At 38.3% G+C, this 26,836-nt stretch overlaps 2 protein-coding genes across 5 annotated transcripts in view; both read right to left on the bottom strand.

Moving 5' to 3' along the window:
- Positions 1 to 26,836, bottom strand: part of NEK3 (NIMA related kinase 3) — a 72,054-nt gene that overhangs the window by 30,811 nt on the left and 14,407 nt on the right. The gene's annotated exons all lie outside the window — the stretch shown is intronic.
- On the bottom strand, positions 70 to 26,244 carry NEK5 (NIMA related kinase 5). Of its 4 annotated transcripts, XM_054272200.1 has the most exons (23): positions 26,182 to 26,244; positions 25,010 to 25,150; positions 23,181 to 23,277; positions 21,705 to 21,802; positions 19,699 to 19,782; positions 19,521 to 19,591; positions 18,281 to 18,367; positions 17,085 to 17,139; positions 14,872 to 15,072; positions 14,705 to 14,786; positions 13,094 to 13,230; positions 9,616 to 9,815; positions 8,262 to 8,328; positions 7,808 to 7,927; positions 7,439 to 7,522; positions 7,235 to 7,339; positions 6,295 to 6,375; positions 5,399 to 5,467; positions 4,507 to 4,633; positions 4,186 to 4,311; positions 2,703 to 2,840; positions 1,935 to 2,049; positions 70 to 1,553 (listed from the first exon to the last, which is right to left on the bottom strand). In XM_054272200.1, the coding sequence occupies exons 2-23, from the start codon at positions 25,124 to 25,126 to the stop codon at positions 1,367 to 1,369; spliced, it is 2,448 nt and encodes an 815-aa protein (XP_054128175.1). In that variant the 5' UTR covers positions 25,127 to 25,150; positions 26,182 to 26,244; the 3' UTR covers positions 70 to 1,366. The 4 variants fall into 4 exon arrangements, with proteins under 4 accessions (XP_054128175.1, XP_054128176.1, XP_054128177.1 ...); XM_054272201.1 differs by lacking the exon at positions 21,705 to 21,802 and having other exon boundaries at positions 23,206 to 23,277; XM_054272202.1 differs by lacking the exons at positions 23,181 to 23,277; positions 26,182 to 26,244 and having other exon boundaries at positions 25,010 to 25,095.

Below are 26,836 nucleotides of genomic sequence, written 5' to 3'. Positions count from 1 at the left end.
AAGCTGTCTGCTTTATGTAACAGAGACTTTTCTTTTTCTGGGAAAGAAATGCTTCTGTGTTAACTACATGAGAGTTTGGTGCACTTAAAAACCATCTGGATTCACAACCATGATAGTGCTTTGGTAACAGAACTACATCAAAAAGTTCTTTTATTCATCAGCAACCTCTTTTATTTATTGCATATTTTCACTCTTCACCTGTTCCATGACTTTCTACCTTTCTAGCCTTTGTACCCAGAATTTTTTTTTTTTTCCCCAGAATCTACAGTATGCCTGTATTGGGCATTGGTGAAGCTGCACCTCAAATCTGGTGATGAGTTTTGGGCCCCTCAGTTCAGGAAGGGTGTTGAGGTGCTGGAGCATGTCCAGAGAAGGGCAGTGGAGCTAGGAGAGGGTCTGGAGAACAAGTCCTGTGAGGAGCATCTGAGGGAGCTGGAGGTGTTTAGCCTGGAGAAAAGGAGGTTCAGGGGGGACCTTATCACTTTCTACACCTGCCTGAAAGGGGGGTGGAACCAGGTGGGGTCAGTCTCTTCTCCCAGGTAACAAGTGATAGGAGAAAATGGCCTCAAGTTGCACCAGGGGAGGTTTATACTGGATATTAGGAAAAATTTTGACATAGAAAAGGTTGTCAAGCAGTGGAACACACTGCCCTGGGAAGGGGTGGACTCACCATCCTTGGAGATACTTAAAAGATATGGTACATGGGGACATGGTTTAGTGGTGGACTTGGCAGTGTTAACAGTTGGACTCTAAGATATCTTCCAAAATAAATGATTCTTTGAAAAAAACCTGCTAAAATCAGACTATAGACTGTAGTTTTCCCTTTATTTAAGATTCACTTGGGTTGTATGAAATTTTTTATGTGGAAAAATACAGTTGAAAGAACCTACATACCTACATGTTTTATTAGGAACTGGGGAATGCACAATTCTCACGGCACTAATAAGCTCTTTTACTGCTACTACATAAAACTCCTGAGCAGCTGCTGTTACTACATAGGGTCAGTACTGTGTAATGAAACTGTAGATTACAAAGCTGTACTGGCAGTACACATTGATTATGAAAAGCTGGGAGAGATTCTTAAAACAAGGAGTTGATTTATCTAGGGCAATAAAATAAACTAGGAGACTCTCTTACATGATACAAAAGTGGTTCAACAGAGTACACAATCAGAAATTTGCTCAAGCAAGACTTGTCAGGTATGTCCAGGTTAAGAATAATGTCCAGTTAGGACATAATAGATGAAACAGCATTTCAGTCTGGATGAGGATTTTTCAATGTTCAGACATCTGAAAAGTACCCTGCTTTGTTTTTCCTTTAAAGAAAAAGAATGACAGCCTTCTTTTTCATGTGATTCAACACCTAATTACCCATGATTACTTTCTAAATCATCATCAGATTTTCCAAGTTTGTCAGGTAAATTCATCTTCTCTTCATCTGTTTCACCTTTATTTATTGAAAAGATGTGAGACTCTTCTGCTGGAGAAGTTGACAATTTTTCCAGAGATTCCTCCAGCTCGTGTCTGAGTTCATCTTCAGAATCTTCAAAATTTCTGCACAGTAAAACAAGATAATTATATTAATTAAATAAATATAATTTCATAGCAAACCTTTCTCCATTCAAGGCCACCTAGGGCTTTTTTAAACACTTTGTAAATAATATACAAGTAACACACCCAATGTGAACTGTCTCTGTCAGATTGTTTACCTATTTTTAAAAGGCAAGAGAAAGGAACTGCAAGGCCATGTTAATATTTCTGCAGTAATTTTTAATGACAGCATTGGCTGTGACAAATTCCAGAACTAAAAGTTAAATTAGCAGACTCTCTAAGTTTTCTTTATTTATGAATTTTTAAGAACACAGTAAAACTTTAGGCAATGCAACCTAAAAGACTGTCCAGCTCTGGATTTTTCTCCTGATGTGCTTGACTTACGTGTCTTCACCATCTGATCTTGGCTCAAGTCTACCTTCATCAACATCAGCAGCAGAGTATGTTTCTGAATCATCTTCCTTGTTTTCTTCTGGAGGCAACAGAGTTAATCTCCCTTCTGTAAAGAAAGAGAAACTTTCCTTCAGCTGTATAGTAGAAAACTATAAAGGTATGTGTAAAGAAATAGCAAATAAATAAATGCTTGAAGTGTTTTGTTGTTGTTCAAATTACAACAATGTAAATGTCTCACTTCTGTTGATGCAAAGTAAATGTAATTTTTAAAAAGTCTGTTACCTTAGGAAAATGGGCTGCAGTGTAGGTGAGTTTGAATCAATTGCAGTGACAGCTGTCTCAGCATGGACCCTGTTGTAAAGTCATCGCTGTCATTTAAGTCACCATGTATGTATTTGAATAAATGCTTTCTACAGGGTTCTTCAACCTCAGCAGTTGCAGGTGCTAGCTCCAGGTTTGTGGTACCTACCAGCCTGCTGGCAGTAGTGGCTTTCCTTTGTCTACCCAAGCAAAGGTAAGAATTATATATGAAGGTAATAGCCAGTGAGTAGGGCTTGCCCCTTTCCCTGCTTTTGAAAAGAGCAATGCTCTGGAAGAGGCCTCTCAGTGCTTCAGGTACAGAGCAGAGGTTCTGTCCCTGCTTTTCTAGGTTGCCAACTGCTTCAAAATGTTGTTTCTCATCACAGACCCTCTGCCAGGGGTAGAAGAAATATTACACTAAAGAAAAACATGCAGAATTTACAGGAAAAAACATCCTACCTTGGTCTTCCTCAAAACAGATAAAAGAATCATCAGATAGCTCTGCTTTTGCTAAGATGCTCAGGAGTGTCTCTGGTGGTGTCTGTTTCCACTGCTTCCTATTTTCTGGGATATCTTCAGGCAGAATAACATGGTGAGCTGAAGAACAGCAAGGTTCTCAGGTCACTAAAGCATTAGTGTAGCTCGGCACTGTCTTTTGTCAGATTCAGACTTTCTAGTCTCAACACTGATTTCTTCCTTTTGTGTAATTCTGGAATATTTATGGAATACTCCTGATTTTTTTATAAGTACTTGATCTGATGGATAGGGGGAAATGGTCTGGACTACTCATCACTAAAAATGTTTAACGCTGGTTTTAATGCTTAAGTAACAACTTATTAAACCTGGAATAGGCAGGTGGAGCTTCCCTAAGCAGTTGTAGCTCTGAAATTTGTTGGCTTCTTGGTTTGAAAGAGCTTAAAAAAAGTTCCTGTTTCTTTTGTGCCTGGCGGTCTTTCATCTAAGGCAGCATGAGCAAAAGGTGGTGTATTAATAATATTCTGCTTTGTCTTTACTATCCATGGAAACTCTTCTGGTTGTTTTTTGTCTATCTCAGTGTGTGGAGTGTGCTGGAATGCTGGAAGAGCTCCTGTTTGCAGAAACCAGTCACTGGAGATACTTGTCTGCCTGGCAATGTACTCAGTGGTACTGTAAGAAGCCCAGGGACTTTTCTCAAGTGGAGCATACCACAGCCAAGGCGGGGTGAGGTGGCACTTGTGACAGTGGTGCCACCACCACCGTGTGCAGAGGGAAAACAGAACTCCACTGTCGCCATGGTATTTTCTGAAAAAATCCCTTTGTCAGGATTTTTCTCCTGAGAAGCCTCAGAGGAAAAGAAAAACAACAATTATCTGCTGCTGTGGAATGCAACAGGTGCATCTTTGATTGGTCCCATGGTTGTTTTTAATCATTGGCCAATCACACTCCAGCTGTCTTGGATTCTCTAGTCAGTCACAAGATTTTATTATTCACTCCCTTCTATTCTTTGCAAGCCTTCTGATGAAATCCTTTCTTCTATTCTTTTAGTAGAGTTTTAGTATATAATTTTCTTTTAATATAATATATTTAAAATAATAAATCAGCCTTCTGAAACATGGAGTCAAGATTCCCATCCCTTCCCTCATCCTGGGACCCCTGGGAACATCACCACACTCCACCACGCTCCAGGATGGCACTGGCACTCACTGCCCTGTTCCTGTGTGGCATCAGCTCAAGGCCTGAGAAAGTGCTGATGATTAATTGAATAGATTGGCATTTTGAGTCAGGCCACAGAGTGATTGATAAAACACAGTGCTCTTGATACGTATGAGCAACATAACATGATTGCCGTGTGAGAGGGGAAATGCAATTAAAAGCCTGCTGGATCATGTGAATCCATACCATTCAGGTATGGATGAATTCAGTCTGAATTTCAGGTGCTCACTGAAAGCCAAAAGTTTCTCACCAAGTTCATTTCCAGCCATAGTAGGACATGCAGATGTGACATCGGCACCAGATAAAAAGTTCAGTAGTGTCTGAGGGGCTCCAGGTTGCCAATGTTTTCTGGGTTTTTTCATATCATGTATGGACTCTGAGGGGAAGAAAAAGAAGAGGCAAAGTTCTTTGGATTTTTTTTGTAAAGCAGACATCCATATGATTATAATATTATGTGATATAAAGAAAGAGCTCATGAGATAAACTTGATATACCCTGACTTACTGAATTTACCTAACTCCTATGCATTTTTCAGGATTAATACTCAGCATTGCATTTCCCCAATAAATACCTGTTGGGTAGTCAAACAGTTTTTCCAAAGCTCTGTCTGTATCATAAGTTTCATAAACTTCCACCAATTTCTCCTTAAGATTCTCACCATCCACAAAAGTTAAAGTCTCATTGAGTTTATCTAATACCTGAAAAAACAATAAGTTACTCTGGAAACAGTAAACAAATACAGTACAATAGCTAATCCCTTCTCATTTTACTGTGTTTGCCAGCCAACCTCAGGTATGCACAGGAAAATTGTGTAACAAAAAGTGAAGCAGCAGGATTCAGAAGTTACATTGTGATTTGTGCTGCATGGGAGCTGCATGGGGCTCCACAGAGATGTGAAACAACAGAATGACAAAATAGTGCTTTATAAATTAAAAATATATATACTAAAAGTAATTCTTTTCTTGCGGTAAGGAACTTTTAAAATAAATGCTAATATACTACTAAAGATCTTAATAGGTAGCTATTATGTGCTGATAAGCCACAAATATAATTTTACTAAATGAAAACATAATATTGTCTGTAGTTGTTCTTGCTTTGTGATACAATACAATACTGCTTCATTTCTAAAAAGAAACAGAAATGCACTAAAACAATCTACAAATTAAATTTAGCATTTGCAGAATGACTCAGTTTTGAGATATTTCCATTTTAGGAAATTTAAATATCTGCACTCCTTCATATTTTACCACGTGAAAGACTGCCCCAAGTATCACCCAATTTTCTTCCCAGCAAATATGCTCTTGAAGAAGGGCAGACATATGCAACATAACAACAAATCCTCAATAGGAAGCTTCATTATAACAAAGGCAGAGGACGATGGTAATGGAAACAAATCTTAGATTATGGAGCTGTCATGGTTCCAGATTTCTAATGTAAATGCTGTAAATATAACTAAAACATACCTCTGCTTCTGGAATGCTGTCTTCCTCAGGAAAACATACATCTAAATTAATTTCAAATTTTACTCCCCCCTAAAGAAAATTCACAAATTAATGTTATTAATTTGTTCTAATAAATAGAAGCATTTAATTAAAAGTACACAGATGATATGGAACTACAAATTTGAAAATTATTCTTCTATTGAAAATAACTTCTATTTTACCACATTTTTCTTCTGCTTAAGAAGATCAAAGCTGAACACATTGGACAAAAATAGACTTCCTTAAATATAATACTTTTCCTTTAGTGAATTTTAAAATTACTGCATCCACTTTTGATTTTAAGGGCCTTTGATAAACGTTTAATTCAAATTGTTGCAATACATCAAATTTTGGGTTTTTTAGCTGGTTATCAACCAGAAGTAAAATTGAATACTGTACTGCTTCCATGCAGTATTTCATAAAAGACTTTTAGTCCACTTCACAGTGATCTTATGGTCAGAAGCATTCCTGGTATCTTTTGTGCATTTCTAATTTAATTCCCATCTCCTTCTATGATTTAAAAAGCAGTATAGGGAACGACATTTTATAACAAAATATTTTAAAATTAGCATTCTGACTTGACTTTACTTAGACTTTGAATAAACATGAGTTCCCATGCACTACTAATGCAGTTTGATACAAGAAGGAGGAGGTAGAGATTAGTTACTAGGTGGGAATTTCTAAGGGGAATATCCCTGAAATGGTCAGAAAAGCTAATTTATTTTCTTCTGATATAAACTTTTAACAAACAGAAAATCAGTACTATTAATTGACTCTCAGATAACTTAATTTCCAGACCTACCACAGTAACACAGTAATTTGAAATGTACAGATATAATAAGAAAATTAAAAAAAAATACAACAGTAAAGATGGATACTTTTGTGTTATGTCTCTTTTCTAATATTATTTGGTCTTGCCTATCCTGGAGTCTGACTTGTTTAAAGTTTTCCTCCATATCCTGGAAGGAGAGAAAAAATACAGTTTGAATTACACTCTTTGTAACTGAATATATGTATACCACATAAAGAAAGAGACTTCTTTAAGTAGCAAATATAATCATGAATTTCCTTTACAAAGATATTTAAGAATATTCCATCCTTCATTACCAATTCTGGCTTCTCTGGCAAAAAGAAAAACAGAAATTCTTGCATAAATTGCAGGCTTCTGATTTTTCAAAAACCCATGTTAGAAAGATACAGTACTGTGTCAAGATATAAATAATACAGATTTTTATTTTTTATGATCACATGCCAGATGACTCAGACTCATTTAATTCTGGAAAACTTTGGAAGTGATTTCAGTGGAAAACTGTGCCTGTAAAAAGTATAGCCCTGTTTTGCAACATCTTGTTTTCTGGCAACACCTAAAAATATTTAATTACTCCTTTTCATATTATAATGACTCCTATAAGAATGTGTCAGAGAAAAGCAAAGTCCTCTGTGATCTGTAGCAATCAGGGCATGCCTTCAGCCTCAGGAGAAACCACAACAATTTTTAGATTTTACTTTTATTCAGTTTCTCCAAAAGATGGAGAGCCCATGAAATATAGTGACACTAGGCAGGCCCAAAATCTAATGTTTCTTTATCATTATCATGCATTTCCCATTACATCACTGGGAATCTAAATTCTCTCCTAATTTGGCTGCCTATAACCCACTTAATTTCATCAAGTGGTGTGGATTCCTTTCATTAAAACTCAGATCCAGGATCACTGAGGAGGATGCTAGTGATATTGGCAGATTTGTCCCAGAGAATGAATCAAAGACAGTGTGGGACTCACTCAGAAAGATCTATTTAGATGGAGATGGTACTGATACCTGAATTGACTCTTCTCCTGTTCCAGATATATCTTTGCTTTCAGACTGGTGCTCAGCTTTCCCTTGTCTCACAAGATAGGTTTTATCTTGTATTTTCTGGTTCTCCTAAGGAATGTTTTTTAACAAATGTTCATTTCAATTCCTAATAAAGTATTCTAGCATAAAAAACTAAATATGAGTACCCACATGTCCGAGCTTTTTTACCTGGAGTACTCCTGCTCTAACTCTGAATTCTTTTATATCACTGTGGTATTCTTCCCGAATTTTCTGCAATTGTTTCAAATACTCCTGTTAAAGAACAGTAGGGTAGAACATGTTTTTAATAAACCAAAGATAGAAAGATTAAATGTATTTATTATATATGTTCACATAAGATAGAAGTATCTGTTTTCTCTGTCATCCAAAAGCAAAACTATAGAAGTATATTGTTTCTCCATTAAAAGATGGGGAAAGAATGGAAAAGAATCGATGATGGAAAAGAGAATCTGATGAAAAAGAATTCTTATGCCAGGAACACTACTGTCAAGAGTATAAGAAGAGACTTCTAGACAATTAAGGAAGAGATTAATTTACCTGTTCTTTCATTTCACTCTTTCTAGACATGTTTTGCTGATGGTTTTTGAGATGCTCTTCCTTTGTTTTCTGCTGCTGTATTTGGTCATGATACGGGTCAGCAGAGGATGGTCGCAGTCCCTATGGATGTACAAAGGAATCCCAGAGCAAATGAGTCATTTACAATCCTCCCCTTCAGTGCTCACTCAATTCACTCTCCCTGTTCCACTGAAGAATGCAGTAAAGGCAAGTGTACGTTCTTGGAGGAAAAAGTCACAGTAGAATTTTACATTGTTACAGTTTTGTATGAGGAAATAAAACCTCAGATGAACATTGCAGAGCAGATCAGGGAATTTGCTAGAGCAAAACCTTCCACCAGACAGTTTTACAGTTTACTATTCAAAATACATCAATTCATCTTTGGATTTCCATTCTTCCTTTACAGATTTTTTTCAGTGATTCAGTATTTACCTACCATCTGTTTTTCCACTTTAATTTTGTACTGCTGGGCTTCAAACCGCCTTTGAAGAAATTCAGCAGTCCTGAAAGAAAGTGATGTACATATACTATGTTTTACTTCTCAAACTCTGCTATCTTTGCACAAATAATTCTCTATATATTCTATCACATATAACAAACAGAGCTTTCTTTGTACTACATGAATATATAAATATGCATAAAATATGTGTAAACATGGCACAACAGTAAAATAAGGAAACATTCTTTCCAGGCATTCCCTTTCCTATTACTTCAGTTACTTAAGCCTTTTGAAGAGTGCAGCAAAGCCCTTGACATCCTTTTATTGGATAAATGGTATTGAAAACATTAATTAAAACAAAATTGATTTCTCTGGTCCTCAAAAAAAGTGAAAATTGTCAAAATGGAGGCTGTATATTTAGCAACCCTTTTATTGTTTTTCTCCTCTGTGCCTAATTCTATCAGTCAAACTTAGTGTAGTTTGTAAACTTTTTTTTGTTTTTTGATATAAAATAACCATCAGTCACTTGTAAGCTCCCTGTTTCCCATTTATTTCATTTCCTGCCTTGGGAATCCACTTGTGCCACAGGGAGGCAAAACTGAATTGACTCTGTCCTTAAATAAGGCACCAGAAATTCAGGTCAGGAAAGATGTTCTAAATCTGAAGATCTGTAACTGAAACATTCTAAACACTGTTGTTGTTGAATGAAAATTAATGATTCTGTCAACTTTAAAGAAAAGCTTTGGAAGCATTCAAAATTTCTTTCTCAACATTTTCAATGTTCATCCACACCTACAGTGGCCAGTCACAGAATGGACAGGAGATCTCCTAAGGCTGTACTTCTGCTTAGTAACAGAAAAGCTTTGAAGTAAATAAACTGCAAGAGAAAGGGTCTTTATATCTGAAACAGAAATATAAGCACTGCATGGGAAAAAAACCACTTTCATGGCCTGCTCTCACTCAGTTCCCTTCAGTGCAGAACTGCTTCTGATCTTTATGTTATTCTCATCCTGGTGTGAAAGACAGGCAGTGTTTATCCTTGGCATAATCAGAGATTCTACAGAAAGCTTATATTTTACTTTTTACCCAGTAAAAGACTTGGCTGAGACTTGGGAGACATTTTGACAATGAAATGTCAAACACTAGGCCAACCCAGATGGAATTTCTAGATGAACAGGAACAGGAATTGTGTTGTTGTGTAACAAATTAATGTTAAAAAAAAAAAAAGAAAAATTATCCAAGACGAAGCAGAGGAGGCATTCCACTAAATCAGCTATGCCAATGTTACTTACTCAGGAAGGCTAATAGCTCAGAATACGCAAGACAGACATAAATAGAGTGATGTGTTTACCAGTCAGGTGGTGGAGGTGGAGGTGCAAATCGTCCTTTTAGTACATAGTAATCTTCAACTCTTTGGCTGATATGAGAAAGGTCATAGTGTGCATTAGCTCTCCTTTCCAAGCTGTCAAGTTTCTCATAGTAGTGACCATAATGACCATGTACTCTAATGCTTCCTGGCCTTTCTGCCATATTAAATCTGGAGGACTGTGGCTGAAAATATAGTAAAGGATGTTATTTTACCTGTACTCCTTTGTAACAGCACAAGTTTGAATTAACTTCCTGTACTTCTCCCCAGTCTGAGTTGCATAGTAATATGACTGACTATTAAATAGTTGGTGTAAGTTTTCCAAATCCTTTAAAATATAACCCAGAAACTTCCAAACTTCTCAGGGCTTATGTGATCTCACCACTGCCTTTTCCTTTTCCCCTGTTCCATCAGCTCCTGTCATTAAGCAGCAGCTCACATTGTTGTGAGTGAGTCAGCACAGGGCTTTGTACTCTGTAGTGTCCTGGCCCTAGAGTCACTTCATTGTTCTGGAGCCTAAAGCACTGAATTATTTCCAGGAGAGCCTCATTTTGACATGTGATAGCAAGGGGAATCTGGGATGTAGCTCTGGACAGTACAGGCATTGATGGCTGCTTTCAGGGGAGCACTGTGCTGCTTCATTTCTCATCTCTTTGATTACGTGAATGTGGGAGTTGGGCTTTCACTTCTCAAAGCCCTTCCTGTGATAAAACATCCCTGTATTCCTCCTTTGAGACAAGACTGTCATTTCCATTTCTCATAAGAACAATGGAGACAAGATGATCACCTAGCTGCCACTGTGTGATGTAACTGTGGTCAGACACAAACTTTTCCACTGTGGGAGACTATACGGTGCATGAGAAAAATGCCAAGTTTTGCTTACTTTCTTACATAAATGGAAATGCATCTAAGTATCACTTTCACAGTTAAATATATTCACTATTCCTCCCCATTTTCCTTCATAGATACTCTGAAAATAGACTCATGTACTTGTGGTACAGTCCATATTACAGTTGAATAAAAATTCCTATCTGAATAAGAAGAAAGTTTCCAACTGTTAGCAAAGTTCCCAAGGAAGAAGTAACTCCAAGAAGTGTTTACCTCATTCCTCAGTGAAGTAGGTTTTACAGTATGGTTTCCAGAAGTATGGCAACCCCAAGCAGTAGGGAAAACAAATTAGGCTATCCAAATAAATGCCAGGGCACTGAGAAGTGTGACTAGTGAAGCAGGCATGCTTGACCAACTCACTAACATTCTACAATTAAATGACTGGCTTGACAGACAAGGGGAGAGCAAGGGGACATTTCCTATCAGGCAACTGCCTTCGTGCAGGCTTTTGACACTGCCATAAAATCCTCATAGGCAAGCTGATGAATTGAGGGTGGGATGAGCAGGCAGTGAAATTGCTTGAAAAGTAGTAACCACAGGGTGAAACACAGCTGAATGCCAGAAACTAGAGTTCAACATCTTCACTGATGATTCAGATCACGGGGAAGAGGGGGGCGGAGTGTACCCTCAGCAGGTTTGCTGATAACCCAAAATGGGAGGAGTGGATGATACACCAGAGGGTTGTGCTGCCAGCCAAAAGGACTACAAAAGGGCTGGAGAAACAGGATGACAGAAACTTCATGGAGTTCAGCAATGGAAGTGCCAAGTCCTAAACTCTGAACCAGTATATGCTGGGAGCCATGCAGCTGGTAAGCAGCTTGGCAGAAAAAGGGGGGCTGGTGGACAACAAGTTGACCATTGGCCAACAATGTGCCCTTGCTGAAAAGGTGAATGACATCCTGGCCTGCATTAGTAAAAGTACTCACAGCAGGTCAAGGGAGGTGATCTTTTTGCACTACTCAGCACTTGCGAGGTCACATGAAGTGCTGTGTCTAATTCTGAGCCCTTCAGAATAAAAGAGACAGTTACAAGCTTGAAAAAGTCCAGTGAAAGGCCTGGAGCATTATTCCTATGAGGAAAGGCTAAAATAGCTCAGACTGTTTAGCCTGAAGATGGGAACTTATCAATGGTTGTAGCTACTTGAAGGGAGGGTGCAAAGAGAATGGAGCCAGACTTTCCACTGGTACCTAGTGACAGAACCAGAGGCAAGGGGCACAAATTGAAACACAGAAGGTTCCCTCTGAACATCACAAAACATTTCACTGTGGGGGAGAGTGACTCAGGGTGAGGCACAGGTTGCCCAAATAGGACTTAGAGCCTCATCTTTGGAGATACTCAACAGCCAACTGGACATAGTCCTGGACAACTGGATCTAGAGGACCCTGCCTGAGCAGGGGTGTGGACAAGGTGATGATGACCAGAAGTCCTTTTCAACCTCAACCATTCTGTGATTCTGTGAATCCTGAAGCAACATCTTCAAAGCATGGCACTATGCAAGTGTCCCTGAAACCCTGCACACTGTTTACTTAGATGTTGAAAGAATGTGGAAACGTTCTGGGAATGTGTTCCCAGGGTAGGTCAAAGCACCGTGGACAAAATTCTGCCTTTGATTATAACAGTGCACAGTGAAAAGAAACCACCTCGCCAACTTAATCCATCTCAGGACTTGCATTGGCACAAATGTAACTGTGAAGAAAACCAAGTCCTATATTCCACATAGGGCCAGTATTAGTCACAGTTAGTGTTAGTGACTGCATGATGGATGCAGTTCTGGGAATTCCATGCTCCTTATCAGCAGTTAAGCTCATGTAACTGCAGTGTGCACATCTGGGGGCTCCCAGATCCTAAATGTGCTGTGCTTATGGTCACCAGCATTCAAGGTACTACTGCATGCTCCTAAAGATAAACAAGAGTGTGTGCAGTGATGCTAAGAAAGCGGCTGGGCACAGCATACAGCTGATACCCTGCCTGAGGAAAGGAGGGGCTGGAAAACAAGAAAGAGACAAAGTTACTGTGAAAAACTGGGCTTGCATTTGGCAGAAGGCTGTCAGTAACAAGTATCTGAGGCATTGGCGGGGACTGCTGGTGATTTTGCCCATGAATGAGCTGTCAGAAGGGCTGAAGTAACAGGATCAGTTTATTTGCTTCTATAGCAAAAAATGCAAACACAGAGCTTATTTGCCTTTGTGCAAACATAAATGCAAAGCATGCCTCAATCCTTTTGTTACAAAGGACCATACCAAAGTAGCCTAGATTCAGTATTTCCCATTTAGGCTTTCAAAACATGTCTTCTGAGGATTCAGGGACGTTTAACTGTCTCTGCTGTCTTAGCATAGGCATTAAGCTAAATACTTATTTTTTATATATATATATATATATATAGCTAAACACATACTATATCTTAAGCCATTTAAAGTAACTTTTTCAAGTGCAGGCATTTGCTTTCTGAAGATTATATATAAATGCATATGGGTGTGTGTGTGTATAATAATGCATAATTCTGAAGATGATTTTGTGTGTGTGTCTATGTGTAAATATACATATATATATATATGAGAAAGTGGATACACAGTACCTGAATAATAGGCTGTTGCACTCTTGAAGGGGGCTTCCATTCATTTCTTTGAAATAATTCTTGCTTCTTGAAATGCAACACTATTCCAGATTCTAGAGAAACTGGGTCCTGGACTCTTGTTTTCTGAAGTTTATATGCTTTTTAACAATAAGAGATTAAAAAATTGCATTCTGTGCTCTTTTCGTGATTAATGATCATGTGGTTACAAACCATAGTAGGATGCCCACACCTAACATTGACAGGTTGGGTTAATAAACATTCTTTATATCCTTTCACCATCATCACCATACCAAACATAGTTTTGCAGAGCACACTGAATAAGAGGGAGACTTTTAAAAACTGAAGCATTGATTTCATGCTAGTTCCAAGAACACAAAACAGGAGGTCTAATTCACAGGCTCTGAGTGCCTCTGCCTAGGCATTCCCTTTCTAAACCCAGCCCTCTAAACTCCACAAATCACTAGGCAATGTTGTAGTGCTTGTGAAATTTAAAAAGAAAGGCTAAAAAGTGAAAAATCTACCTTATCAGTTTCCCATGTAGGAGAATACAAGTATAGACCATTCCAATTTGGTCAGTCAACATTTTGCAAATATCTTAGATGCAGTAATGAAAAGCAGTGGCCTTTCTTGGGTTAAATAGTTTCTAAGTGAGTTTTAAATCTTTCATGAGCATTGACTGTTAGAGTATCATGTTTGGGAGATAAAATGTATTAAAACTATGATTAAAAGATCAGATTTTTTTTCTAAGTGCCTAAGTTGTTTAGTTGTTCAGCTTCTGTCCAAATCACATTGGTTGTGCAGGCAGACAAACCTCATTTAAAGTCATTTTCAAAATAACATGGGTTCCTACACTACTGATGAATATTTTTTGGGGGGGGAGGGGGGGAGGAGGGGAGTCCAAAGTGTTGTTAAGTAATTACATAGCACATTTTCACAGAACTATATTAACTGTTTTGATATTTCAAAGATAAATTTGAGGACTCATTTGATAGAATGAAGAATATAGAATTAGAAAAAAGTTACACTGCTAGAAACATGCCAGATATTCAACAGTTCATAGACATACATTTAGTCTCATTCATGTTTTCTTAGAAACTGCATACCATAATCTGGTCCATCAATGGGCACTAAATCAAAATAGAGTTCACTGTCTCACAATTTAATAAAATTTGTAAGATTTTGTAAAACACTTTCTTAATATTTTGTAAAATACTATGGAGAATGTTTTGCAAGATTTATGCTTTTTTCACACAGTAAGGATGTTTTTCATGTGATGGACATAAACTAGACCAAAGCCTCTCACTTTTGGAAATTCTGGTTTTTAAAGAACTAAGATTAATGTTTCAGCACTTTCCTATGGCATCTCTTCTAGATGACCATAGCTGATGAGCTGGTGTTAAAGCTGTCTTTCCCTGAACAGGACAGCAGTGCTTTTTGCCTGGGTGAATGGTTCTGCTGTTGCAGTTCTTTCCTCTATTTACTTTTAGGTTTGGGTGAAACCCTTCATCAAACGTGCACTAAAGACTGCTGGAGAAAGTTACAGCCAACAGCTGTATCACAACTAACAAATGTTACTGTAGAACTAATGATACATAATATTATTATCATTACCTTGTATCTGCTTGGCTCTAGAGTGAGATGCTGAAGGCCTTTTTCTATGTACCACAGCGTGACTGAATTCTTCCCGTGCTACCTATCAGAAAAAACAATATCTGATAGAACTGTTTATGCTACTTCCATATTTATTTTCTCTCAGCAGGCAGCACACAGTCACTCACCTCAGGGGGCAGGTGCCTGAGAACAAGTCTCTGCAAGAAGGGCTTCCTTAGAATAGAATTGATGGATGGTCGATCTCTGGGAGATATTTTAAACAACTGGGAAATCAATATCCTCAGGTCGTAGGAGTAGTTGAGAGACACTGGTTGAAAACGTCCTCTGCAGATCTTCAGCACCAGCTCATGCAAACTATTGCCTTGAAACTCAATTAGGGAAAACAGTGAAAAGAGGACAGTAAGTATTGCTGGTTCAGAATGATGGACTAGACACTCCAACCTGAAAATAGGTACTTGTTGACACAGTCATAGAATGGTTTGGGTTGGAAGGGACCCCAAAGATCATCTCATTCCAACCTGGGAGGGACACCTTCTACTAGACTGGGTTGCTCAGAGCCCCATCCAGCCTGGCCTTGGGTCAGGGATGAGGCATCCACAGCTTCTCTTGGTAACCTGTGCCAGTGCCTCATCACCCTCACAGAAAAGAATTTCTTCCTAATGTCTATGTTTACCTTATTTCAGTTTAAAGTCATTCTCTCTTATCCTATCATTACATACCCTTGTCAAAAATCCTTCTTCATCCTTTCAGGCGCCCTTTAGGCAGAGGAAAACTGCTCTAAGTCTCCCTGGAGCCTTCTCTTCTCCAGGATGAACAATCCTAGCTCTCTCAGCCTGTCTTTGTAGGAGAGATGCTTCAGCCCTCTGATCATTTTTGTGGCCCTTCTCTGGGCTCATTCCAATAATCCCATGACCTTCCTTTGCTGGGGGCTGCAGAGCTGAATGCAGCACTCCAGGTGGGGTCTCACTGAGCAGATTAGTGGGGAGAAGCCCTGTGCTGTGGAAACCCTCCACAAATCCTTCCTTGCTAACCACAGTCTGCTGTAGAAAATTAATATAAACACTTTCTGATTGTGTTTTCTAGTTATGTTCTCCTGGTTTCAGGTGCACAGCTAAAAGGTTTAATGACTTCTGTACCTGAAAGAGTTTTATTCACCCTCTGCTGTCAGACAGTAACACAGAAGCCCATCTTTCCAGAATGAAACAGGATGCGTTTTGCCAAAAGCTGTTCAACAGAGATCTACGTACATATTGTCTTCACAGGGTTCACCTTCAAAACCTCACTGCACCCAACAGCCTCTGCATTCTGTGCTCCTCCCAGAATGAAGATACAATCCTGATCTTTTAACAAGTGATGCCAGTTAGATAATTCAGTCCTCTCAGTTCACTAGATCTCTTAAAGAAGCCAGCATCAACATAGTTTTTCAGGCCTTAGGCAAAAAACCCCAAGTTCTTTCTAAAATCATCCTTTTATTTATGTGGCTGTTTTGAAGGTGGTGGAATTGAATGTACCTTAGCTTTGCTTGCATTTCCTGTCTACATGTGCACTGAGTCACTGCCCCCACACTGAAACAGTGGGCAGCAATACAGAATAAAACACCTAATATTCATACAAAGTAGTATTTCACGTTTTGCCACTTTGTGAAATCAGCATGTTTCCTTAGCAGTGTCCCCCTTACTCCTAGCTCAGCACAATTGCTCTGTAAGTGCTGCTCTACCTTCTCCCATATCCAAGCTCAGCAAAAAGTCAACATCTGCTGGTCGCAGGAATCTGATCCTTCTTCTTTTATCAAGATTAGTTTCTGCTGTGTTCCTTCCTCCATGTAATAGTCACAGGCTGAGGCTCAGACTAGGCTGAGGACAACACAACTTCCTGAAGATGCTATCTCAGTTATTTTCTGACATAAATGTGCTTTCAAACAGAATATATTTCCTCTAGGAAAATTCTTCCTGGGACTCAAGCCACTTTCTGGGGAAATGTGGGGTTTAGGTTCTTTAGTAAGTGTAGACTGGTATTTTCAAACAGAAATGAGTAAAATTATATACCTAAGCCTAACCTTGAAGCCTATCTTTAATTCTTTCCATTGTTCATCTGTCTTGAAAAAGTTTAGTAATTTTTAAAGAACAAATATATGTTCAAAGTATGTACACACATGCATACATGTAAATTATAGGACTACAACATAATACTTTTCATTTTATTACACACAAAACAGATAAAATATGAAAAGTTAAATACTAGCAGTGATTCTTTAATACCAATAACTAAGATGAAAATAACTCTTGTAGCTGACTGTGAATACTATTACTACTACAGGTTTTGCAAGGTGACCACTATATTTTCTAATAATATGATAATGAGCTGATTGTACAGTACTTACAGGATGCTTTAGTGCACACAGCTCATAAAGCACACAGCCAAGAGACCAAATATCTCTGTGAATAAGAAGTAATTAAAGTTTCAATGAAAAGTCTATAATATTTCCATCCATGTAATCAGTTACCTCTTCTCAGCTCCCAAATTTATTACCATTATTCTGTCACAGACTGGTGCAAATTTTATTTTTTCTTAATATGCACTAAAAACAACAACTAGAAATTTATTTTTAGTTGTGGCACCAATGTTTCTATGGTATCTAATTAGTTTTTTTAATTATAATTGGAAAAAGCACATGATACAGGAATTCTGCTTAATATTTCCAGCAGGATGAAGGACAAAGCTGATTTGATAGCTAGAGAGACAGTACAGGAGTAAACTTGTCTAAATAGCATCTGAGATGCTACTGTGAGCTCCAGAACATTTGGTGTTGATCATGTTTCCCACAGGGAGAAGGATCTAGGCCCACTCACCTCCTGATTTTGCAGTGCTTCTCATCTGGTATTTCAGGGTAAGCCTCAGACCTATTTGTCTTTCCTGCAACTGGCTACTGCAAATTTCCAAAGCAACCAAACTAGCAGCTTTCATTTTAGTGTGTTTTTATGAATAATAAATGAGTGTATTAAAAAATTCATGAACTTGGAACTGTAAAGATGCATTGGTTATTACATCTTGGAAATGAGATAAATTTGGTATTTGATGAAGAAGCAGATTAAGCAAAGGGAAAATACTGGTTTTCATTTCCCACCACTACTAACAAGGAGTATTAAAAGAGAGTTTCAAGTATAAGTAATTTTATAAAGCCAAAGCATATAATTATATTAAGCCTGTACATTAATGACATCAAAGTCATAATTGCTATATTTGGGACATTGTAATCAAAATACTACTGACATTGTTGCATAGTATAAGGTAGTTGTTGAGTACAATGATGCACCTAATAATTGAACACAGTAATACAAAACTTCACAAAGGGTGACCAAGAGAAATTCCCATGCTCTGCACAAATACTGATTTAAACCATATTACTAAAATATCCTTTTAAAACAGTCTTTAAAATATTTATATTTATATTTATATTTATATTTATATTTATATTTATATTTATATTAATATTTATATTGTTCTTTAAAATATTCTAAAAAGTTCTTTCATGCCTGCACCTCCTCACACACGTAGGAAGGAAAGACAGAGACTTACGTTTTGTTGTTGTACGGTCGATTTTCACATATCTCAGGTGAAAGGTAATAGGGGGTCCCTACACAGGTATGGGCAAACTCTGTAGTACTAATGAAACACAATGAACAGAAAGGCTTGCACACTGAAAAAGGTGACAAACAACTGAACTAGAGACTTCTCTGCCACAGGTTAAAATGGGGGACATTACTTCTGCTCGCCAAAAAGCTGAATAATGGAATCCCCCATGAAAAACTACAGCATTTCCCAGTTCTGTGTAAAATGAGCCACTATTTTAAAAGTGTAGAGTTCAACAGAAAGCACAGCAATTCCCTGTCCTTATCTTGGCCCACGAGCCTTTCACTGTATTTTCTCTTTTCTGTGTAGCTGGGGAGGGGAGTGACAGAGCTTTTGTGGACACCTGGCATCCAGCCTGTGTCAACTCACCACAGAAACTTAATTCACTGGTTACAGGAGGAAAAACACTGTCAAACTCCAATTATATTGCTGTATAAGACTATTACATATTTTTTAAAATGTATATCTTGGACACTCAAATTCTGAGGTTTACTTTCTATCTGCTAGGTACTGTTCTGCTGCGTACAACCAACCCTTACAGCAGCTATGCCCAGAACGCTTCCAAAGGAAGGCACTTTGGCATCAGGAGTTTACATGCTGAGAGCTCAGTTCTGTCAAAGATAATCAAAAAGCACAAAAAGAGATCAAATCTAAGCATTTTTCTGTTGTTATCATGCCCCCTGGCAGGTTTTGGCCACACCTGGTCACTCTCCAGGATAGATCAACCTTGTCCCCAAAGTCACTAAAGATAAGACCTCCCTTTTTGGGAGAACAATACAGATGAAAGGCCAGCCATGCTATGTTCTCAGACCCAGGTGGTCATCCTGGGTATTTTTAAAAAATTAACACAGGCTCTGTCTTGGAGGACACACAACATATGTCCAAACTCTCTTCCTTTAATCTCTCTTTAGTTTTAAATGCTCCTCACTTTTGTTTTTAGGAGGTAACAGAAGCTAGTGCCAGCAGCTGCATGAGCAGGAACTGTGTCTCCAGAAACAGATCTGTGGCCCATGCAGGATGGCATGTTTTAGGATAACAGGAGAAAATGTAGTGTCAGACCCTTTGTAACCCAGACCCCTTCAGCAAGTACAATCCACAAACAATTTGCATGTTCAGGCTGCATTCCAGACATTCACAAACATTCCTGTGTGGTGCAGGGCACAGACTGATTAAAAGCCATGCTTACCTGTTCAGCTGTCTCGCTATGCCAAAGTCCCCAAGCTTTGCTACCCTTCCATTATTGCTAAGAAAAACATTCTGCAAATAAACCCAAAAATAGTATGTGGTAATGAAAGATGGCAGGCCTTCTCAAGCATATGTTTCACAGGACAAAATAAGCCCCTCTCTAGTACCAGTTTTACTACCTGTGCTTTTACATCTCTGTGCAAAATCTTCTTGTCATGAATATGCTTCAAGCCCAAGGAGATCTGCACAAACCAACTGAGAATCTGCAAGGAAAGTAACAGACATAGATAGCTATGAATTTGTGTGACTCTAATGGGACATCTTACTGAAATATATAAAAACAAGACAACAACAAAATCTAAAATATATAGAACATATACAATATGAAACAGTAAAAAAGGTATTTTTAAAGTTAATGCCATAGATTTTTCCTTTCCATTTAGTGCTGTCACTAAACTAATGGAAATAGATACCTACCCTACTTCCCTTATCATCATCATCAAGTTTTCCCTTACATGCACTTGAATAAGGACTGAAGAATCATGCCAAAGGAGAGTAAGAATAATAAACCTTTTTTAAGAAGTGAGGGAGTGCAAATAACTAAGACAGAATTGGGAAATGGCTTCTTAATCCTCAGTGATGGAAGTCATACCACGCAGCTGTAGAGTACTTGTAGTCCTACTGAATGTGATCCAGGAACCAAAAAAAGGGGAAAAAAAGAAAAAAGATTGAAAAGTGGTGAAAGAAGTGAGCTATAAAGAAACTTGTATAATAAGTAAGCACATGTGTTTATCCTTTATCCTTGGCCGAGTACAGGTTTTAAACATATATTTAATTTCCAATATACACGTCTTCTTAAATAAGGGCCTTGGACTAAATTCAGAAACAAAACTACAGCCTGCTGATACACTTCTCTATTTAGGAAAACTCATGCACACGAAAGACTTTGATTCAAGTAATAACCTTCTATTTAGCAATGCTTGAAATTAAATAGATAATTTCCTGATTAGGGCTGATGCCACAAATGAGGCTTTCTCAGAAGTACATTTGAAAATACAAAGATATATTTAACACTGTTATGTTAAATTGAAAAAATTTGCTTTCATTTCTTTGATCAGCAGATGTATCTTCAGTTTCTATAACTCATTCTTCTGTCAGTATTTCTTTTGCCTTACTTTGGATATGTATTATTCTGTGACATTGTCAAGGGATTTGTGTGTTGGTTCTCTCCTTTGTGCTTTCATGATCTGTGAGTCTGTCCTCTCTTTATTTTTTTCATGTTCTCTCTGTCTCTAGTATGACTCCCAATAGGATCTTAAAATTCATTATTACTGAACCAGTAATTCACTTTCAACTGACTTCTCCATAAAAGAGTTCCTCTTTTACTACTAAAGCAAAAAGAGAAGTCACAATACTTTTTTTTCCTCAATTTTATGCTTTAGAGTATATTTCCACCAGCAGGTTGACTACTATCTACTTGATTTCTAAACAAAATTTTATTGTTCCTGAAAAAGTAGATTTTATTTATGACTAAATAACCCTAGAGTTCAGTCCACTAATTCATAAATAGAGAAAATTTCCTTCAGAAAGCTAAGAGTTAGTAAAAAATATAAAGGAATAAGTAAGGAATAGTGGGAAATTCTACTTCTGTGAATTGCAATACTTGTCATACTCACCTATTTACAAAATAAAACATACATGAACATGGCCCAAAAGCATTCAGATATCTGGGCTTGTTTCTCTGTGCTGGTTCAACAATTTCAATGCCATCAGAGAAGTTTTGACCAAAATGAAATGAATGAGAGATTTACTACAGACTTCAGTACAAAGGAGGATATGCTGAGATGCAAATAGCACCAACAAATTAAGTATTTGTATATAATACATCCTCCCCATAACTGGAAAGCACTATTTAAAAGAAGGTCTTCATGGTTTAATGGGCATATTACTAATGTAAAGAAAAAGTACATCTACGATGCAAGGAGCAATAGGAGGAAGGAGGCATTTAAAAAGTCGTCCTCATACTGCAAATGAATTAATTTCAGATCTTAAAGAGTTCTAAAAAACCTGCCTATACTCCAACTAAGATTACCAAAGTTTTCTTTAAAAGATCAGTTATTACTGAGTTATTCAAACCATGTGTTTCACAGAATATGTTCTTCCCTCTAAAGAAAATGTCTTTCACCTGGTCCTCATCAAACAGCACTCCATGCTGCATATTTATCCTCTTCATTAAATCTCCACCATCACAGTATTCCATCACAATATATAGCTTGTTCTCTTCTGAAAGGAAAAGCATAATTTTGCCTTTATTCCTGTATTATTCATTAGCACAGCAACAATTTATTTTGATTTTTACGATCCTTTTTTCAAAAGGCAGCAGTTAACCTCTACCTATTCCTCCATTTCAAAGACTAACTGAGAAAAAATGGATACTTCCAGTGAAACCTGACACAAAAATAAAATGTGAAAATATATTTAAATGGAGACTCGGCAAACTATTAAATACATGAGGAAATCCACAAGAGACCCCACTGATAGATGTTCTTACAGGGAATGTAGCAGAATTCTTCAAAGTTCAGGGTTTTTGCTCAATAACTAAGTATGCAGTAAGGCTTAGGGGAAAAGTTAAAAGTAGACAAGATTCCAAAAAGCAAAAAATAAAGAGCAGGGCCTGCTTAATAGAAAAATTCAACCTATTCTTGCCTCTCGGGGGTTAGAAGACTATCTGATTTACACGTCCCCTAAAACATTCACAGTCCTGGTCACAGAGAACAATTTGAACAGAAGCTGCAACTATAGCTTTTATGACATAAGGCACTGCTTATGGCAGATGTCAGAGGAAAAATAAATACAGGGAACTAGCTTTCCTGGTGAATAGAATTCCTTCTATCTCTTTTAGTTCTGAAGAATTCTTTATCCTTGAGTGATAATTCAAAATACATCAGAAGAAAGAAGGCTATGAGACAGCATTATGAGATTGATATTGGATCACTGGAAAGACAGTGCTGTATCAAGGTATGAAATACCAATACTGTTTTTTTACATTCCAGACACTGAAAGACAATTTCAGAGGTATTAACAGATTGCATTTCTATTTAATGCCCTCTTTTTGTGCTTGCCTGTTTTGTCTGTGTGTACGTATATGCATAAATAAGTATGTGGATATGTGTGCATGAATATAAGATGTATGTAACATAATCATATAATGTCATACGTATGTGATGTGGATAAACAAAATAGGAACCCGAGGTTAGACCAGATGAAATGAACATTCTATTTCTTGCCTGTTTAATCAGCCTTTTGTCCTATTTGATCATGCTGTTCCTTGCTATACTCAAAAGTTCTCTTCTGTTGAAACTCCTAGTAAATTCTCATTAAACTCTGGACTTCCATAAAAAATCAAGACTAAAGTTCAACTTGTACAGTACAGACAGCTCAGGATCTAGGATTCATGCCAAGTACCCACTCACACAGGTGAAAAAAACCACAAGTAATGCCTGAGTTTGATGCCTCGTGTCCATTTCTAGGAGTTGGGAACCTTTTCCCACGTTTAGGTAAGGCATTAGGGACAGGGGTAAGGATGATCAACACTAACAAGGTAGGTTTTCTGCCTTCCACTCCTTCCACCACAATGAAAACAGAAATGTTAAAAGTAAACCTTGCAAAGAAGCATAGAAAGTTACAATATTTGCATGCTTCATCTTGGCCAGCAGAATGACTTCCTTCTCAGAGGCTTCTTTTTCTTTCACAGGCATCTAAAAGAATTAAGAAACTAAATGCTAGCAGTTATATATTTAACACTTTCAAAAATAGTTACATCATTACCACGCTATTCCCACTAATACAAAAATACAGTGTACCAAGACAATGTAGAAATATCATAAAATATGATGTATATAGAACATTAAAAAAAATTTGCAGTGCATGTTTGAAAGTGTATTGGAACATTACCAAAGTCAAAGACAATTTTGACATTTTACAAACAGGCAAATGTCAACTTTTAAACTTAAGTTAAAGAATTTAAACTCTAAAGTTAAAGAATTTCCATAAGAATTTGAAGAGTTTGGATGCAGATGACTCTGTAATGCAAACAGGGGTGATGTCAAAAGATCAAAGTAAAAAGAAAAAAAAATCCTTCATTTTACTGGTGTTACTTGTTTTTGTAACATTTCAGGCAAACTCTTTGCCCTGTTACATTAATGGAAAACTTCTATTTAGTTTATTATGATGACACTTCCATCAATACTACTTAAAATTTCATTTCTCTGAGTATCTATCCTTCAAAATGTCCTCCTGTATTGTATAGTAAAGTTTCTAACCCTCATTCTTGAGAAATATTTTTGAAATATAACCCTTAAAGATTCAAAATTCAGTAACTGAATAAAACACACTCTACCATATTGAAAAAAAAAATCTTTTGACTTCAAAGTAGCAATTTTCTGTCTCCAGCTTCTGATTTTTGAACAAGTGGGATTCACAGCAGTATTTCATTAGCAGCCATTCTTCTAGTTGTACATCAAAAATCTAAGATTAGAAATGCAGGGGGTTTATTGGTCACGAGCAGAGAGAGAAACTATTCATCTTTTCATTTAGCTGTCATTACTCGTGTATCAGCTTTTCCGGGTTTGAATCTGGAACACATACAGCTCTTTGTAGAACACGTTCTTCTACTGTAATTCTCTAATATATTAGAAATTCTCTGGGGAGGCCCAGAATAGCAACAGACCTGTCAAAAGCATGTAGGCACTCATTGAAACTGACTGTTAAAACCCCTGCATTGAAGTCACAGAGGTTTTAAGTGCCTTTATGGAACCAGATGCAGGCGTGGTATTCCCCCAGCACCCGAGCAAGTGGCCCAAAGCTGCCTCTGCAGTCGGTGGGAAGGAAGGCAGAAGCCTCATGGCCCAACCGAGCTCGTTCTAAATCACAAATCTAAAACAGATGTGACCAGCAGCTTCCTAAAACCACTTAATTCTCTTGTTCTCCTTGAAAGGGCAAGCATCCCAACCGCTGACAGCAACAGAATGAAAACTTAAAATCAGACGAGATTAATCGAACTGCCATAAATATAAATGGGAATTGGAAAGACCCCATTGTGAATTACTCCTGTCTGAAAATATGGATGTGGGGAACAAGGAAATTAAAAAGCATAGAGAAATTTACCACAGAAATGTGATTTGTTACTTTAGTGGCAATATTTTCATTGTAGTTGAATCAACTATTACAGAATTTGAATTAGGCAGTGCCACACATTGCAGGCAGAAAGAAGCTTTAAAAGGAACAAAAACACAGTAAAAAGCAAAGCATTTCATAGTATTACATCTATGCTTTTAAAATAATAAATTAGAAAGAATACAGTCTTTGGAGAGCTTAGCTCTATATAATTGAGATGGAACTACAAAGGAGATAAAAAATAACTTATGTTCGTACCCAGCTAAATGCAAGTAGCACAATCTGGTAAATACAATTCAGGTTTTGTTGTTTTACCTTAGTTAAATTGATCTCTTTGATAACACATGGCTCATCATCCATTTTTCCTTTTGCCAAGAATATTTTGCCAAAAGATCCTTCTCCAATTTGCTTAATGAGTTCATATTTATCCATGATGTATTTTTCTTAGAGCAGTGGCTAAAATAAAAATTCCCCAAATTAGTACTGCATATAGTGCTTTAGCACCTGAGATGGTACTACTGAAATAGGCACTACCTTTCAAGACTGTACTTTTTATTACTTTTTAAAACATTACTGCTGTAGATTCCTCCTAAAAATATCATGTCCTGGATATCATATCATGTATGCAAATTATTGCAGATCTTAACTTTTACTAAGCAGCAAGTTTATGAGTGTCTCATAAAGAAAAGCATAGTGCACCCTAAAGTTCATGCACAGGAAGGAAGTAGAGAGTACTGCGTAGGATTATGATATGATTTTGTAAAATGTGGCATTATTTCATGAATGGAAAAATACTGTAGAATTGATCTTTTAATGGGGAAAAAAAATCTATTCCATATTGATTTCGTTTATACGATGTGATCTAAAGCTGTCCATTAGATCACACTAGTACAGCGTGATAACACTATTATAGTTAGATCTCACAAGATGAGAAGCTGCAGGAGACCATGGCCAAGTGAAGCTGGGGATCAGGGGTAATGCAGAAACCTCTGTGAGGAATACTGAAGTCACTGGGTGCTTTCAGTGGTTCCACAGGCAAAGCTGCACACCTAAATACGACCAAACACTACAAAACCGTTCTTATTACTTGTCCTGAGCTTTAGCAAGGGAGATTTGCTCCGATACCAGACGTTCCCTGCCAGGCAAGCTCTGCACCAGGCTCCATGGTGGCGGGGCACAGGGGCGCGCTCCGCCCGGACTCCCGCGGCCCGGGAGGGCAGCGCCCGGGCACGGGGGCTCCGGGGAGGGCAGCAGTCCCTGCCCCGAGTGCCGCGGGGCCGGAGCGCTGCTCGGGCCGGGCCGCACACAGCGGTGGCACCGAAGGGCCGCCCGCGTCCCCATGGCGACGGGACGCGCCGGCGGGCAGCCCTCGCCGGGGCCTGTCTGCCCTGCGGACCGGACCGGCCCGGCCCGGTTCGGCCCGGCTCGGTTCGGTTCGGTTCGGCCGGCCCCGGCAGCGGCCCGGGGGCGGCGGGAGAACCCGGTACCTGCGTGCGCTGAGCCGCCTCCGGAGCCCGGCCGGCCGCGGGGAGGAGCCGGCGCCGCTCCGCACCCCGCCGGAGGAGTGGCGCTTGCAGAGCCGGCGGGAGCGGAGGGAGCTTTATTTCCCTGGCACAAACCGCCCCTCCCTCCCACGGACACGGATTTGGGATTTGCATGGTCAGTGGTAGGAGTGGTGGCCCGAAAGGAAATCTCGACTGCCTCAAGGTCTTGAATCATTGGTGGAAAGTCACCAGGTACCAGCCTATGTGCAATAGGGGAGGTGAGGTATGAACTGGCTCTACATCAGAACTACAGATTTCCTAAAGCTTTCCTTAGGTATTATTCCTAATATTATTTACTGCAGGGACGTAGTCCGGGACCGCTTTCCCAGGAGAACTCTGCCAAGAGCATTTGTGCTCTCCTGTGTAGAACGCAAATCACTGGTTTTTAAAATTTTAGAAGTTTAATAGTAATAAAATGGTTATAAAAATGGGAATATAATTAGAGTAACAATAATTTGGACAATTTGGATTAGGACAATACGAGACAACAGTAACAAAGAGTTACCGACGTCTGGGTACCTTTGTCCCGGACAAAGCCCGAAAAAGGACACGCGTTAACAAAGGATTAACCCTTAAAAGCAATAGCCTTTTGCATGTT

This window comes from Melozone crissalis, unplaced genomic scaffold, assembly GCF_028551555.1.
Source record: "Melozone crissalis strain CALT ecotype California unplaced genomic scaffold, PUWL_Pcris_2 ptg000013l_1, whole genome shotgun sequence".
NCBI classification, from domain to species: Eukaryota; Metazoa; Chordata; class Aves; order Passeriformes; family Passerellidae; genus Melozone; species Melozone crissalis.
The sequence above is the reverse complement of the archived record's forward strand: the minus strand, read 5'-3'. Positions and strand labels throughout refer to the sequence as shown.

Bases quoted from the DNA above. Each gene is read 5' to 3' on its own strand.
- NEK5 (XM_054272200.1), bottom strand. From the start codon at position 25,126: ATGGATAAATATGAACTCATTAAGCAAATTGGAGAAGGATCTTTTGGC. The intron at 18,368-19,520 runs GTAAGCATGGCT...GTGTTTCATTAG, and splicing joins ATAGCGAGACAGCTGAACAG to TACTACAGAGTTTGCCCATA. The intron at 6,376-7,234 runs GTATCAGTACCA...CTCTCCTTCCAG, and splicing joins CAGGAGAAGAGTCAATTCAG to GATATGGAGGAAAACTTTAA.